The following is a 17000-nucleotide window of genomic DNA, read 5'->3' on the forward strand; positions in this document are numbered from 1 at the left end:
ATCATTTAGATGCCAAATTATATCCTTTATGTGGCCCCCCACATGCTAGAATTTATGGTTTGGTGATTTACTTTATTTCTGCGTTTCAAAATCTTATTAATTTCAATTACACTCCAGTCAAAATAACAATCCCTTATACAACAACTGCAATATTTACGACTTCCATTCGTATCGACACATTAAATGATTTATAAATCTACAGATGAAGCATTCAAGCTATAGCCTTGTTTTTCCTGTGTGTGGCAATAATTCTGTCCGTGTTGTTTCTTCCTGTCCTTGTACAATATTATGGCTATCTTTTCCCACTTGTTGCTGTTCTCCAATCATGCCTTGGGTGGAGCTAATAGCCCCTGTGAGTCAAGAGATAGTAAGAGCAACAGGGGGGAAAGGGTTTGGAAGTGGGCTAATATTAGGTAGCACTTGCTCTGGAAAAAGGGATCTGCCATGCAGCTCTAGGGTGAAAAATCCAGATTTCTATTTGCTTGTTCAGTAACTGCACTTCCACCTATGGACACCTGCACTGTCATTACTTCTCATGATGCTTTGCTAGCTGGATGGTATGTTATGAAGGCATCCACGAAAACCTGGCTACCTTGCCCCATAATGCTGCCTGTATCCTGAGGGTGAAGTTTTGGACCTTGAGGAACTGGCAAGAATATAAGAACACAGGAAGCTGACTCATACGGCGTTAGTTCATTGGTCTATTTAGCTCAGTACTGTCCTCACTGCTTGACATTGGCTCTCCAGGGTTTCAGACAAGGTACATTCCCAGTCCTCCCTGGAGATGCCAGGGACAGGAACTGGAACTTTTTGCATGCAGAGCAGATCCTCTAACCACTAATGTGCTACACATAGGATAGTTACTGAGGACCACTAATCTTGTCAGAGATTTGCTGAGTAATAAAAGAGAGATCTGTTGCCTTCCTTCATTACAAAGCTAGTTCATGGCCTCTTATGGAAATAGGGGGTAGTCTGAGAAAGAAATAGCTTGCAGTCCAGAGCAAAAGTACATCTTCCTTAGTAGTTTCCTTGCTTGCCAGTCTAGGTTGTTTCCTCGCTTGCCTTGTTCTCTGGAACTGCCAACCCTTGTTCACTTACATTTCACCGAGAATCCACACAATGTCTATTTACAGATGCCTACTTCTGGAACATTTGCCCTCACTTGTTTGTACAAAATTTGCATAGAGATTGCATGTTATTGCAATCAAGGGTCTGTCACCCCACACTTTCTGGTGCACTTCTCCATAATTTCTCATGCTACAGAAAGCTGAGTTTTTTAAAAGTGTATTTTTGTGCAAGAGTGTTGTAGTGCTGCTGCTGCTGCTATTTATTGCAATTTATCCACTTTCTTTGAAGGGGGAGAGGAGGTTATGGAGGTGCACTTTATTGCATCAGGTACATAAATAAGCATGTACCTGAATGGGTACATAAATAAGCATGTGCCTGAATGGGGGAGAGATCTACGCAAAAAAGCTGAAATCTGGAAGTGACCAATGTCATGTCAAACTGCTTGATGCCAGTGTTTTCTGTGCTCTGTGTTTTGCTAGGACCCCCATCCTGCTTTGTAATATAACAGAATTGTAGCAAATGTCCGTCCAGTGTTAACTGGTAACACACTATCAAGGCCTTTAAGAGAAGCTAGTTCTTCTTTGCAGGTTCAGTCCATTTCATTGCTTTTCTCACTCTGGTCAGTTTCTGAAATAAATCAATTCATTCATTGCTTTCCTGGTCTGCACAGGTAGGAAATCGGTGCTGAATTGCTCCTAAATGGTTCCTGATTTAGTCAGGTTTGGGCCCTCATGGGGTGGTATTAAATTACTTGTTGCTGTCTATTATTCCCGTCCCGTCCCCTTTCCTTCTATTATAGTGAAATAGTGCAATTTGGTACTAATCTCCCAGCCTCTCTGACTGGGGAAGCAATAAAACTGGCTAAACTTGCAAACTGGAAGATTTCAATTAGCCTTTGGAAGAACCTTTGCTAAATGAAACTTACTTGGTAGTAGACATTGTAGAAAGATCTTGGCCATGGGGAAGGGCATTGCTAGTTAATATAGCATTACATTAAGAGTGATCAGGGGGCCACTGTTTTAATTCTACTTCCAGATAATTGAGGAAAAACAATGCCTCAGTAGCACTAAAAGCTCTAATATACATCCTCTGGGACCTCTCCTTTCCCCACTCTGAAGTCAAATGAATTGGCGAAAGGACTCTTTTTTTAATTGCCACCTGAGCTTGCTGATGCCCCTTGTGAAAGGGGAACACACCCTTAGAGCAGTGCAAAGTGAAATCCTTTTGGTTCACCTTCAGGCAAGTTGTTGAGCAGGTTGGTTTTCCAGGGTGGCTGGACCCTGTTGCTCCCCAGAGAGTTGACAAAGGCTGTTCCCAATGATCTCTTTCAGATGACCTTTTTTCTAAGCATATTCCATTATTTATTCAGCCACCCCACACTTTTCACTGCAATTTCCCCATTACTTTCTTAATTGCAGGAAGGCTTTTGCTCTTTAAAACTGAATTTGTTGCACTAGGGTTCTAAATGTGTAAACCTAAATTTTCTGGCACATACTTGAATCATTTCCATGAAAAACTGACTGTCTAGAGTGAGGCAGCCTATACTGGCCAAATGCAGCTTGTATACCACTGACTGGCCATCTTTGCCTCCCTATTCCTTTTTCTGCACCGTCTTCTCATTTTGTTTTCCCTCTTCCTGTTTTGTTTGTTTGTGAGTCAAAGGATTTATTCCTTAGTTCACATCTACAGAATATAACATTGTAATGCTACTTAGGAATGAAGAATATCACTTGTGTGTTCTACAGAACACCTAGCATGCTACTGGTTTGGTAACTACTAAGCAGTCATTGCAGAGGTACCCTGGAAAATTCTTCCTTGCTGCACGAAGGTAAATGTGCAGCTTTGGGAACATACAGATGTAAGAAGAGCCTACTGGGTCAGGCTGATGGCCCATCTAGAGCAACATCCTGTTCTCACAGTGGCCAGACAGGTAGTTGTGGGAAACGTTTCTCCTCCTGCAATTTCCAGAACTGGTATTCAAAAGCTTACTGCCTCCAGCCATGGAGGAAAGCAGAGTCCTCATGGAGAGTAGCCATTGATAGGCTTATTCTCCATGAATTTGTCCCATCCTCTTTCAAAGTTGGTGGCTATCATTGCCTTCTGTGGGAGTTCCATCGTTCAACTAGACCCTCTCAAAGTGCTTTCTCTTATCTGTCCTGAATCTTCCAACATTCCACATGTTCTAGTGCTGAGAGGAGGAAAGAGAGGAAAGCTTTTCTCATCCACTTTCTTCATGCCTTGCATAATTTTATAAATTTCTACCATATCGCCCCTTACTCAACTTTTATCTTAACTAAAAAGTCCCAAATGCTGCCACCTCTCCTCCATTCCCTGGATCATTTGGGTTGCATTTTTCTGAACCTTGCCCAACTCTTCCATAGCCTTTTTGAGGTGAAGCTTTCTAGAGTTAATCAGCACTTAAGCATATTACTATTAACATTCCAAGTTCTTTATATTCTTCCTATTTTACAAGGAGGAGTTAGCTCTGAAGCTGTAGTACAACAACAACACCTTCCTGCCCAATCAGGAGTGGCTGGCCAGCATTCAGTTTCTTATTTTCTTCCGGACCACCATCACATCCAATAACTGAATGTGCTTCACTGTGTCAGGCTGCAAGCACCAACAAATGTAACCCTACTTGGCCAACTGCTCTTACCAAGCCTATCAGCAAGTTGGCATCAGGCTCCCATCTTCCCACCTTCCCTTTTCATCTAAACTGCAAAGAAAACATCCCATAGTTTGACCCTGTCTAAAACCATGTGACTAGATCACAAATCGCTTCTTCTTCTTCTTCTTCTTCTTCTTCTTCTTCTTCTTCTTCTTCTTCTTCTTCTTCTTCTTCTTCTTCTTCTTCTTCTTCTTTCCCGGAGTGCTGTCTTTGTGGTACCTGGGGCAGGTGACCCTGTTCCCTCAACTTCGCAAAGCTCCTGTTCCGTGTCATTATTTCAGAACACGTCGTTCCAGTGATTTTTAAGATGCTGACGATTAGAAGGATGGGGAAGATGAAATCCCTGGGTCAACCGTTTCTCGCTGGCGCGGCCCTGCACCCAAAACCCCCACCCCCTTATTGCCTGATCCCCTTCCCAATGCTTCCCTCCTCTCCCCAAGTGCCCAGGTTGCTTAGCAACCGCCACCATCAGCACCATCCATCCTTCCTTCTTGCAATAGAATGCTTAGTAGCACGCTGTGCGTGTCTTTGCTTGGCAAATCGGCCCTCTCTCCTCTTCCAACCGAAGGCGGTCAGCAGAAGCGGGTAAAGGTGCTCGCTTTGGGAATCGCGGTTGCAACTCTCTCGCGGCTCCCAGATGCAGCCTCGCGCACGTGCAACCAAAGGGGTTTGGGAGGAGAAAGAAAGAAAGCTCGCTTGGCACCACGCATGTGTTGATCTCCGCTGCAGCAGCGGCGGAGGCAGCAGCAGTATCCTCACCAGCCCCGTATGCGTCGTTTCCACTTTGACCTTCGACTTAATCTGCATCGAGGCAGAAGCTTTTCTTGCGCTCTCGCGCCCCCTCCCATTGCGCGCAATCCTTCCTCTGCCCGCCCCCTGAGCGCATCTCCCCAGCCCCCTCTCTGTGATGGATTGTGTGGGATTCTTCTCCTTCCTCCCCCTTTGCCTGTTCCAGTAGTGTGTGTACGTGTGATCCTCGCCTTCTCCCCCCCCCTCACCTCGACCCCTTTCTCCCAATTCTCTAAATTTGGAAGCTGCTGCTGTTGCGCTAGCCGTAGCAGATGCTTGGATCCGCCAAGGGGTTCGCGAGGATCTGATTTTTATATCTCTCTCCCCCCCCCATCCTCCCCCGATAGCAAATCACCGAATATTAATTCAGCAGCTGGGAAAGAGCGAGAGCGAGCGAGCGCAATGTATCATCCTACTGGCGGGACCTGGTAACAGGAGGGAGGGGGGCCTCGCCATCACCCCCACCCCTACAGATCACTAAATAAAGAAGGGGACGGATCCGTCGGCAACCGAGAGGAAAAAGGGGGCGGGAAAGTGTGTGGGGTTGAGGGGGGGAGAGGGAGAGAGAGAGAGAGAGAGAAGGGGAGAGAGAGAGAAAGAGGGAGAGGATGAGTCCTCGAAATCCGCCCAGCCAAGGCAGCCTTTCAGTGCTGGATGCAGCGTCTCCTCTCAAAATGATGGTGCGGGCGCTGCTCCTCTTTTCGCTCATCCAGGGGTAAGCTGTGCTTTCTGTTTGCTACCGCGGGCTGGGGGTAGGCTGTTGGGGTGGGGGGTGGGGGTGATGAAGGGGGAGGGGGGAAGAAGATGCCGATTATAAATGCACAGAGCTGCAGAGGAACCCCTGCGTTTTCCCTCCCCCCCCCTTCCTAGATCTATTCCCAACCATCACGATGAACATATTCTTTTCGGCTTTGCTGCGCTGGGAATCCAGGGCCCTCAGCGTGGATTTAAGCGGACGCGGGGGGGGGGGTCGGTGAGATCTGGGGTGGGGAGAGAGGCGTCATTCCCATGAAGGTTCCCCCTCCCTCCCTGCAGTTTATCGGCTGTTTCCGCGCAAGGAATGGTACGGGAGAGCCTAATGGGGAGGACAGCATGCCCGGGCAGCTTCTCGAATGGGCAGCCATAGCGGCGGGGCTGGGTGGTTCGGGTTTTTGGCATTATTCTGGGTAGTGCTCTGCGCTGGCGTGGTTCCCCATCCCCCTGCTGGGCCGAAGGGCGTCTCACAGACCCCCACACTCGCCAAAAAATGCTGTCCCTGCCTGGCAAGGCTCCCCGTTCCCCGGAGCCGGGAGTGATGGCATGCAGAAGCCAGCATCTCCCTCTCGCCCGATGACAGTTTATCGCTCTCTTCGGCAAATATTTACACTGACGTTGCAATGGGTGTATCGCTTTCGCAGGGGCGCCGTCAGCTGCACTATACATGCGAGCTGTGTGATTACATATGCATATGTGTGTTTTCTGTGCACTGAACGTCATGGTACGTAAGAAAATAGGTTGTAGAGAAAGGATGCTGTGGGGGATGGAATAGGAAACGATGGTTCCTGTGGTGCATAAGCACTGGGCTGCTGAACGAGGCGTTTTGAGATTTTGTGTACCGTGCGTTTTATAGCAGGTTTGCATCCCAAAGTAGCAAAGCATTGCCAACTGCTCAGCCATTCATGCCCCCGACTGCTTTCCGTGGTAGTGACACAAGCTCGATTTCCGTGGGTGCATGAAGGCAAAGAGGCGCCTCCTCCCCTTTGTTATAATATTTGGCAACAGGAGAGCAGAGGCAATGCTTTACGTTCTTCTCTGGCTGGCTTCCCTTCCCCTTTACCTGCCATATTGAAAAACAGAACCAGTGTGATGCTTGGAGAAATGGCCAAGCTCACAACGTGCTGCTCCAGAACTAAAAAAAATTTCAGTTCAACTTCTAGATAGGGGAAGGTGGGGAGTGCAGTCTTAAAAATAACATGCTTAACAAGTCTTGTTTTACTTTGCTCATTTGCATCCTCTTAAAACGTGGGAAAACCTGAAATAGAAATGGGTACATTAGTAATAAATTCAACAATGGGACAGATTTGGTGGAGGGGAACTTATGTTTTTGTAAAAACAAGAAGTGTTTATAATCTTGTGTTTGGTTTCCTAAAGTATTATATTTCAAGCAGGGATATTCAGGTATCAGGGCCTTAAACCAACATTGTGGTCCATAGGAGCCAACTCCTAGGGGTCATGAAAGCTTTGCCCACCACAATAAAATATTAGAGGGGGCCAGGTCCCCACACAGTTGATGGGTATTCCCAGTCAAATTACGTGTGTGATCATCATGTGATCAATTATGTGGGGCAGGGCTTACCTGGGCCCCCATAATATTTTATTCAAGTTGGCACCCTTGCTGTGGTCTATCTTTTGGTTTGGAGGCCTGTGTTTCTTTCCTTTAGGGCAGGGGTCAGCAACCTTTTTCAGCAGGGGGCTGGTCCACTGTCCCTCAGACCATATGGTGGGCCGGACTATATTTTGGCGTAAAAAATGAATGAATTCCTATGCCCCACCAATAACCCAGAGATGCATTTTAAATAAAAGCACACGTTCTACTCATGTAAAAACACCAGGCAGGCCCTACAAATAACCCAGAGATTCATTTTAAATAAAAGGACACATTCTACTCATGTAAAAAAACACTGATTCGCGGGCCGGATTGAGAAGGTGATTGGGCCACATCCAGCCCCTGGGCCTTACGTTGCCTAACCCTGCTTTAGGGTGCCTAGTGCTATTTCCCCCTCCTTCCTCTCTTTCTCTCTCCCCTTTTCTATGTTTGAAAATGCAGGGGGGTGAGCTCAAGAGTTCCATCTTGCCTGTTACTGAAACATATTAATGACATGAAGGTGTGATGGCTGTTTCTGCAGACATTTCAAACTTATTCCATCTGTCCTCCTGACAGAGGTAGTCAATGTAATGGCCAGATGTTTGTAAGCTACAATTCCTGCCAACCTTACCATTGCCCATGCTGGCCAGGTATCATGGGAGGTCAACCACATCGGGAAGGAACCCTGATTTTGACCCATACAAATCTGAAATCCGCCATATCTGAGAACTAGGCCTCACAATGAAGCCACCATCAATTTCATTCATGGGGGAAATGAAACTGTACAGATCTTAAGGGTTGCTAGCATTCCTTCCCCATGGGGTTTTGAAATATGCTTTAGCAAAACAAAACAGCACAAATGTGTATGAAAATTGTTCTCCCTGGTCCTGTCACCTTGGCAAATGAGGTAGCCATTTGCAATTTCCCTTTGAAACTTCACAGCAGGTCTGCACAGTGTTAGGTACATTTTTTTTAAAAAAAAGGTGTTAAAACACAAACATAATGAGCAGAAAACTGTAGTTTTGTCATATTACCATTCTAGATTTGCTATTCATTGTTAAAGGCCTAAAATGTAGGTGCCAGGCGAGCCTTTTTGGGGAGGGAGTTGTCCCCCTGCACTTGAAAAGGGTTCCTCTCCTCCCCAGTCTCCATCTGCCCCACCTCACCCAGTCAAGGCACCTACATAATGGCCCTCAGATGATTATCTCAGTAAACTGGAAGGTTGATATGAGAATAGGCATAACTTCAGGTATCCAAGTTTCAAATTTTAGAGGGCAACACACCAACACTCAGAAATGGATTGGGAGCCTGGCAACTCTTTAAGCTATTGCCACGAAGGAAGCTACTGTTAAGGAAGGAAGCAATGGTTAGCCAACACAGATTTTTATTATTTTAAATTGGTGGTTGTGATGGGGAAAGTCACGGGAAACAGTTGCAACAGTCATAATTCAAAGCATGGATTCAGTCTGTGTTTACCTTATCCTCAATTCCAGGGATAGCACTCAGGATTCTATTGGATGTTTGTGTGTAGAGGTCAGAAGCAGTCTTCCAATAAACCTTGTGAAGTAAAGGGACCATGAGAAAAGAAGTGTTAGTAGTTTGCTCTTTCTACCTTTGTTTTGAGGTCAGGATGTTTATGCAAACTGCCCATCCTCTTCAAAGTTTCCCTTGTGTACTTTAAGAGTGCAGAATATGAGGCTTAGGTCATGCACCCCTCTCATCTGAGTGATCTGCTCCCTACCAGGGGTCGACTATTGCTATGGGGGTGCTGTGATTGAGTGCAGTTAGCCAGGAAGGATCATAGCCTTTGTTGGTATCAGGGTGTGGGAAACTGGTTTTGGGGGCTATGTTTTTCGACTCTCCACTGAGTTCAATGGAAGTTTTTTCATTCATATTATACGGTGCATTTGTCTACATAATTTTAGACTTGCACAGGGCCTGGGAACAGATTCTGGCCTTTAGCATTGAAGCTAAGCTTGCTCCTCCCTCGACATGTCCCTGTGCACTCCATCTTCAGCCCCTCCAGTGATTGGGATACTTCAACATAACATTACAGCAGAATACCCTTGACTTTGCCATGGTGTCAGATCCCCAGGTGGTGGCATATTGCTACTATCCACTAGTGTAGGGAACTTGCACCAAATCCTAAAGATATCCAGCCAGCACCCCTTGAATTGCAGCTTTATATAGAACTCAAAAGTTCTATATAACTTTTGTGAAAGTAATGCAATTTTTTTTTAGTTCTGTGGGGACATGGTGAGTGTGTGTGTGTGCGTGTGTGTGTGTGTGATTTTTGAGGTAGAGTTATAATTGGCTTTCCTTAAGTTAGTGTTTCAGTTGCAGAGCTTACCTCTTAAACTCAAAATGGTAATGTTTTGTGCCTAGGAAAATTTGATTTCTGCCCACCTTGTTGAAAACCTCTATTGTAATGGACTGGATTAGTGCCATGGGCACCACTAAAACTGCATGTGACATTGGTAACTATACGCGACATGACTCTTCCATTGATGTCAGTACTGCTTCAAGTACCTTTTAAATGTTTAATTTATAAATTTCTTTTTGAAAGCCGAGCCACTCACCTGCTGTGCCACTCATCTGAAGGAGCATTCATCCAACTGTTTAGACAAAGCAAAAGGTGGCATACACTGGCAAAGCTATTCCTCCCCTGAAGCCATGGTCCTTCTGCTCCATGACCACCTCCGGATCCCTCTCACATGTGTAGAGGCGTCATTGTCTCACTTCACACCATGTGCTGTAGGCACTGGGAAGCAGGGGCATTTGTTTCTTTGCTTCAAAGTGTTTCCAAATCTTGGCAAGAAGGAAGGTTTGCACTGGGCTAACAGGGGCAGATAGTTGGCAAAAAGAGATTGTAGTCACTTCTGTCCACCTGGCAACCACAGTTGTGGGTCCTTTGTCTTACTCATACCACACGAGTGTGAATTATATGAGAATCACATGGGACTGACATATGATGTGATTACTTCCTATGCCAGAGTCACCAGCCTGCCCTTTTTGCCTGTTCCATGTGATTTATGCAGCATGTGTACAATCTTCTTGCAAGTGGTTTGCATGCCACAATGGCAACCTATTAATTAGATCTAAATGTGTGGAGGATAGCAACCAAAATTTGCTCTTAATGCACAGGTTGTAGAACAGAACGTAAGACTGTGATCCTATACTCGGCGCAACTGCCTTTCTTACATTGGTTAAATTTCTTTGGCAGTTCTGTAAGTTGAACTAAACTCTACACAACATGAGGGATATTCTTCAGTGTCAATGTGGTGAGATTTAAAGAAAAGGTCTGTCTCTGATACAAGCCATTATTATAATAGCATACACCAATTTGCATATAAGTAAAATAGTCCCATATAATCAGAATTAAAGCAGTATCATGAAAGTAAAAGTTAGTCAGTTACAGCACAATCTTAACCAGAAACAGAAATGAATGGATCACAGGAGCAAGTTGTACTTGCATAAATAATATGTATGCATAGGCTTTAAAATCTTCTTCATATGTGCTATGTGTAGATGACACTATGTCTCCTTTTGGCACCTGTCAGGATTGACCTGTGGGAAGCAGCCTGGGGTGTCCAGAAAATGGGGACCTGGAGCAATGGAACAAGCCAGTAGTTAGAACCAAAGAACAAATGAGCCAGGATTGAGAAGGAAGCCAGAAGTCAGGACCAGGACAACTAAAAAATACAGGGATGTGCCAGAGTTTGAAAACAAAACACCATTGCTGTTCAGGCAAGGAAGTCCTCTTACACTTGTTCCCATCCAGGAGGATCCAACAGCCAATATGGGTGGGCAGAGTCAGCCCAGGAATGCCAAACTGTCAATGCAGAGGTTTCAACATGCAGTTCGGTGGCTCACCGCAAAGCCTCCCAGTTCAAGCACTAGCCTCTCTTGACAGCACCTCATCACTTGACCAAACTTGCCAGAGCTATGAGGAATCCTCAGACTTTTGGGGTTTGAACTTTAGCAACTGCTCACTGAAGATCAGATTCATGTGTCATATTAACAAAGAACCAAATGGGATTTGAGAAAATTATACCAATTGTACCTCTTACCATTGTTCACATAAATGATCCTATTGTTAAGAAATATTTCTGAAGGGTTTCTTTGCAATGTGATTATCTGAGGTGATGAATTAAAGTGCCCTGCTTTCATTTGTTTTCTACCTTTTTAATGACCACTTTTTGCATTAAAGCCTGCCCCCCCCAATAAATAAATCTTGGCTATGCCCATGGGGCTGGCTGGGATGGAACTTATTTCTGAAGCGACATGATAAGATGTAAGCTCATTGGAGGAACTATGATTTACACAAATGCTACATCTATGGGTAGGTCTAAGACACCCTCTATTTCTAGACATTTTCTAGACATTTTCCTTTTCCTACGTCTATTTCTGAATGGGAACACAGGTAACATTGACTCCATCTCACTCCTCCCTGGCTGTTTTAAAGAGAAGATTGAAGGGATTTATGCACAGAAGTTCTTTTTTTAGGATACATTGTCTTTCTTTATAGCAGCAGTCACAAAAGCAAACCAACATCTCCAAAAGGTCCACTTCTTCAGCATGCAAAAAAGTGAGCTATGGTTGAGTCAGGTGGGTTTCTCCATGGAGGTAATTGTATAGTGCCAGGATAGAAAAGGGCTTGCCTCTTGCATTCAAATGTTAGATATGGTCCAGGTTCTCTTGGGCTGATCTCTGTGCACTGAAGGTTACCTACAGAAGAAAGTAACAAGGTCTCAGGCAGTTTAGGACTTTTAAGGTAAAGACATGTGTTTCTTAAGCAAGAAGACAGCTTGGCGCAGGCCTATATTCCGGTAATGGATGTGAGAATGACTGTGCACACCTGCAGTAGGGAAGACACTCCTGTAACAGCAAAAACTGCCTTGAACTGAGTTGGCCATTGACTCAGCTAGCTCAGTATTCTCTACATGTCTGGAAACTATATTCAGTGTTATTCATTTTGAAGAACTATACAGGTACACCTGGTCACAAGAATATAATGCTTTCTAACCATATCTGCTTTTGAATGTATATTTTCAAGTTCTTACTCTATGTGGTTGCTCAACCTCACCTCCTGCCCGTTCTAAATTAAAAAGCAGTGATGGATAACAGGCAGGGGCAAGCTCATGAATGACATCCCAGTTGCCACAGTTTCAGTGAGAGGGGACCTTCACTGAGAGAATTAAACAGTCACGAAGAGCATCTGCTTTAAATGAAGGTCTCACTTTCTCTCTCTGGCATCTCCAGGTAGGGATAGCAAATGCTCCTGCCAACAGATGGACCAATGGTCTGGCTTATATAAGGCAGCTTTCTACGTTCCTTTCAATGTACCTGCCATTTACTAGTAAGGTGTAAGGCAGCATTTAATTTTATCTATTCAGTTACTTATTGCCCCACACCTTCCTCATCCTTTTCTTTGTTCATTGTGTTTGGAGAACAATGGATGGGCTTTGCCTTAATTTTTACCTTTCAGTGATGATGATGATGATAAATTGTGCTGTTTGTTAATTTTAATTTAGCTAGCACATGTTTGGTTGCTTGGTTCTGTTTGAGTAGTAAACTGCTCTGGGATAGACATTATGTAGGGTAGGATATCAGTGCTTCATATCTATATCTATATCTATATCTATATCTATATCTATATCTATATCTATATCTATATCTATATCTATATCTATATCTATATCTATATCTATATCTATATCTATCTATATCTATATCTATATCTATATCTATATCTATATCTATATCTATATCTATATCTATATCTATATCTATATCTATATCTATATCTATATCTATATCTATATCTACACAGAGAGGGGGGTTGTATGCAACACTGCTGTTCCACTCCTGCAGCAGAACTTCCCCTTTCTCTCCCTTATACTCCCTCAGACATCATCAAAATCTGCTCCAGAGGGTTGGGGGTCCTACAGAGCAGATTTGGGGATAGGGGGAAGAAGAGAAGGGAAGTTCCATTGTCCCAGTGTAAAAGCCACTCACACAACACTGGATACAGCGAACTGACTGGCAGTGGCTCTCTAAGGTTTCAGACAGGAGACTTTCCCAGCCCTACCCAGAGATGGTAGGGATTGAATCTGGGGCCTTTTGCCTGCACCAAAGCCTCTGCTGTGTATATCTTGGTCTTCCTTATTTTTGCTCTCTCCCACCCCCCCCAAACAATTCATTGAGAGAAAGAGGGTGTAAGAGAACGAAACAGGGCCCACTAGCTACTATTTTCAGGGAGCATTTTAAGAGGCAGGCAGCAGATGAGACTTTGTTTTTGTAGTGTATAGGCACATGTATGCAGGCCATAGTTTTTACAATATAAATAGTGTATTCTGGTCATATGAGGCTTTTACTAAGCTGCATCAGAGTATCTTCAGATATAAGCAAAAGTCTGTACTCTCTGGCAGATTGAGGATTAACAACTAAATTGCTGTTCCAGTTGCCCAGTCTTTTAGCATAATGTGAACTTGACAAGTCTTGCTAAATATAAAAGTGTCTGGTAGGTGAATTAATGAGAATGACACATTCATCCTTGTTCAGAATGGTCTTGTTTGACAGTGTCTGAAAATAAAATGGAGAGATACCCAGGCAAAAGAATGTATGTCTGTTCCCACCCCCCCTGCATTCCTTTCATCTCTTGTCAGTTTTAAAGTACTCAGATAGCCATGATATATATGTATCATTCATTGAAATGTTTCTATTACATTCCACTGTCTCCACAGCCCTCTTTAACATTAGCTGCATTGGCAAAGCTGGGCATTTCCTCAGTGACACCATCAAAATGGATGTCACCATGGGCAGGGCTCTTGCTGACTGTGATGCTGATGCAGATGAGACAATGGCACCAAGAGAGTGAGAGCAGAGAGACTGGACAAGGGTGAGGACAATGGCAGCTGGAGAGAGGAGTGACTAACTTTAAAGATTCAATGGCATTTGCAGTCCCTTGTACTGTGCATGTTTGAAGCATCCCTTTGATGGATATTTTTCATCTTGGGGGGGGGGATCTAGCAACATCTAACTATCATTAATCCTAATCCCTTATTAATAAACACCTGAATATCTGAAATTATCTATGAAGAGTTATTAAGACCTATTAATAACTGGTATTTGTTATAGTGCATGCCAGCTTGCAATTCACTTGTAATTCTTAGATTGCAGAAGGCCAAAAGGAAATATTAGAACATTCTGATATTTACATTCCAAGAACAATCAAGCATATTGACCATCTTCAACCTTGTTCCTTGCCATTTATGGATAAATATCAATAAAACTTCTAACACAAGAATTTCTGACACTTACAATACAGTACACCCCAAGGGTAATTTAATGTCTTAACCTAATGGCCAATCAGAACAGCAGATTCTTATTATATATCTAAATTTGTAGCTTCATGCTACTGATATATATTTTATTGGTATAGAATTTTTATTCAATCTATCCTGCAAAAAGACTTTTGAATTCTCAACCAAAAGTATATAGGATAAGGAGGCTGTAGTGAAGAGAAAATAGGCTAAACTAGTAAAGTATTTTAGAGCTATTCACTATTAATGAAAGGAAACCAGTACCTGTAATTGAAAGCTCCCATCCTGATGAAGAACAGGAACTTGCTCCTTAATTGCCCCCTAATTATCAGTAATTCATTAGTAAAAGGTAAAGGTAAAGGACCCCTGGATGGTTAAATCTAGTCAAAGGTGACTATGGGGTGCGGCACTCATCACCTTTCTGCCACAGTGGTACCTATTTATCTACCTGCACTGGCGTGCTTTCGAACTGCTAGGTTGGCAGAAGCTGGGAATGAGCAGTGGGAGTTCACCCCATCAAGGGATTCGAACTGCCAACCTTCTGATCGGCAAACCCAAGAGGCTCAGTGGTTTAGACCACAGAGCCACCCGTGTAATCAGTAATGCTGGCCTACACAGAACAAGAAGCAGTTAGGAGCAGAGGAAGATATTCCTTCCAAAGGAGGAAGCTTCGATTTAAAGTCATTGTAGACCTGAAAAGCCTCCATTCAATGTTTCCAGTTTTCTTTGCATCTTAAACATTCACACACCCTTCCAAAATCAGGGCTATGAGACACAGGGCAACAGAAAAAACTGAACTGCAACTAGTTGACAATGACACCATCTGATTCATAACAAAAAAGTGAGTGAAGAATGGATGGCAATTGCAGGCTCAGTTGCTAGTATGGAAGCAACCAGTCTTTTTTCAGGAATTGGTGGCTAAGCTATGGGTGGATGGGTCAAAACAATAATTGGCTACATGCCTGCCAAGTGGAGGTTATCAAAAGGACAGGAAGGATGGTTCCACTTAACCACACTAGCAGCAAAATGAATAACCCTTCAACCCTGGAAAGCCTAAACCACGTCATGTACAGAACACTGGATGCAAGACTTCTTGCAACTAGCAGCCACTGAGAACATTCTACTCTACAAAGTACATGAAAAGTCAATCTTCCAAAAGAGTTGGAGGGCATTTTTGGAATCCTTCACCAAGTAGTACCCACAACTGGAAGCAGTGAGAGGCACAATGCAGGGATGGAAACTTCCCCAACTTAATGGATGTTAATCTAAGACAGGTGTAGGCAAACTCCAGATGTTTTGGGACTACAACTTCCATCATCCCTAGCTAACAGGGCCAGTGGTCAGGGATGATGGGAATTGTAGTCCCAAAACATCTGGAGGGTTGGGTTTGCCCATGCCTGATCTAAGACTAGTGCAGAACAGTGGCACTCATTTATCCTCAACCTTATTGGGCATGCAAACCTGAACATTGTGTACCGTGCTAAAAAAACCTGAACAACAGAGATGACAATGCTGTAGCTAGAGGGAGAGAGCATGAGGTGGGAGGGAGGGGGAATAAGGGATTGTACTGTTCTATTGCAATACTGTGAAAATGCTAATAAACCATGGATGATAAAAATTTGCATTTGCTTGCTTCCAGAAAATAGCAATTTCCTGTAGGATCATGGTAAAAAAACAGGGGACACCGCACTATTATTGTTCCCCTTTTCTTAGCCCCTTTCCCCCATTTTCACTTCATTCTTTTGATATTTCACCTTCTTTCTGCATTTAGTTTTCACTCTTTGCCCTCAACATCATACAATATCACAATGTTTGATCATATTTACTCATTCCTTCTTTCATCTTTGCTATAGATAGTTCTCTCGCATACACACACACCCACCAGCACCAAATCGCCCACACCATATGCACATTCATCTGGGGGGGAAACTTTGGTTTTCAGCCATTGCTGAGAGGGAGAAGTGAAGAGTTAGTTCTATAAAGTAAGCATATTTTCAAATGAAGTTTTTTCTTTCTCTGATGTATCGATCCAGATGGAGACAAACTTCAAATGTACAGCGAAGCTTCTAAATGCTCCTGTCAGGGGTTCAGAGACAGAGACACAGGTGAGGGAGGAGACGGAGAGCGACGAGGAAGAATCCCAGGACAGTGAGGAAGAGGATGACAATGACTTGAGATCTTCCATGAGTCTCTCAAGTGAATCGGAGGATTCTCAGGAGGGGGCGCCCCTAGTCAGGACAAGGGGGGTCACAGGGGGGACCTGCCAGGAGCAGGGAAGCAGCAGGGAAACCCCGAGCGGGAGTGGGAGATCGGGGCCGGCTTCCCAGCAGGAACGAAGGGAAGAGAGGGGGGTTCCCAGTGTGACACACGGAGCGGAGCAGGAAAGAGACAGGGGAAGGAGATCTGGGGAGAACGTCCTGCCGGAAGAGGGGGAGAGTAGTACAGGGAGTAGTGTCAGTGTCAAAAGGAAGGTCAGGGGTAGCGAGCGCGCGCCAAGTTCAAATGTGGAGGCGCGCGGAAATGAAGAAAGCCCGGAGGAGGAGCCCAGCCCCAAAGCACGAAGGAGGGGGGAACAGGCATCTCAGGAATCCGCTTCAGGAGAGAGCAGGAGGGAAGGAACCCAGGGGGGCAGAAAGACCCTGCGGAAAAGGAAAGACAGGAAGAGGTGGTCTAGCACAAGCCTCTTAAGTTGGTGCAGGGGGGGGAGCGAGTCAGAGGGGACTTCAAACGTCTGACGTTAAAGACACGGGGCTGCACGCCTCGGTTGTGGAATCTATAATGAACTGCAATAAACATTCCTGTATAT

General features: G+C 44.4%; 1 protein-coding gene across 4 annotated transcripts in view; it reads left to right on the forward strand.

Moving 5' to 3' along the window:
• Positions 1-17000, forward strand: part of GABRG2 (gamma-aminobutyric acid type A receptor subunit gamma2) — a 161989-nt gene that overhangs the window by 90898 nt on the left and 54091 nt on the right. For 2 of the 4 annotated variants that reach the window (XM_083482379.1, XM_083482380.1), the window contains exon 1: positions 4865-5240. The exons of the other annotated variants lie outside the window; for them this stretch is intronic. In XM_083482379.1, coding sequence (XP_083338505.1) covers positions 5134-5240 — 107 coding nt within the window. In that variant the 5' untranslated portion in view covers positions 4865-5133. Of the gene's footprint in view, positions 1-4864; positions 5241-17000 lie in introns of those variants that run through there. 4 annotated transcript variants of the gene reach the window in all.

This window comes from Podarcis liolepis (genome assembly GCF_965112155.1).
Source record: "Podarcis liolepis genome assembly, chromosome: 2".
Classification (NCBI taxonomy): Eukaryota; Metazoa; Chordata; class Lepidosauria; order Squamata; family Lacertidae; genus Podarcis; species Podarcis liolepis.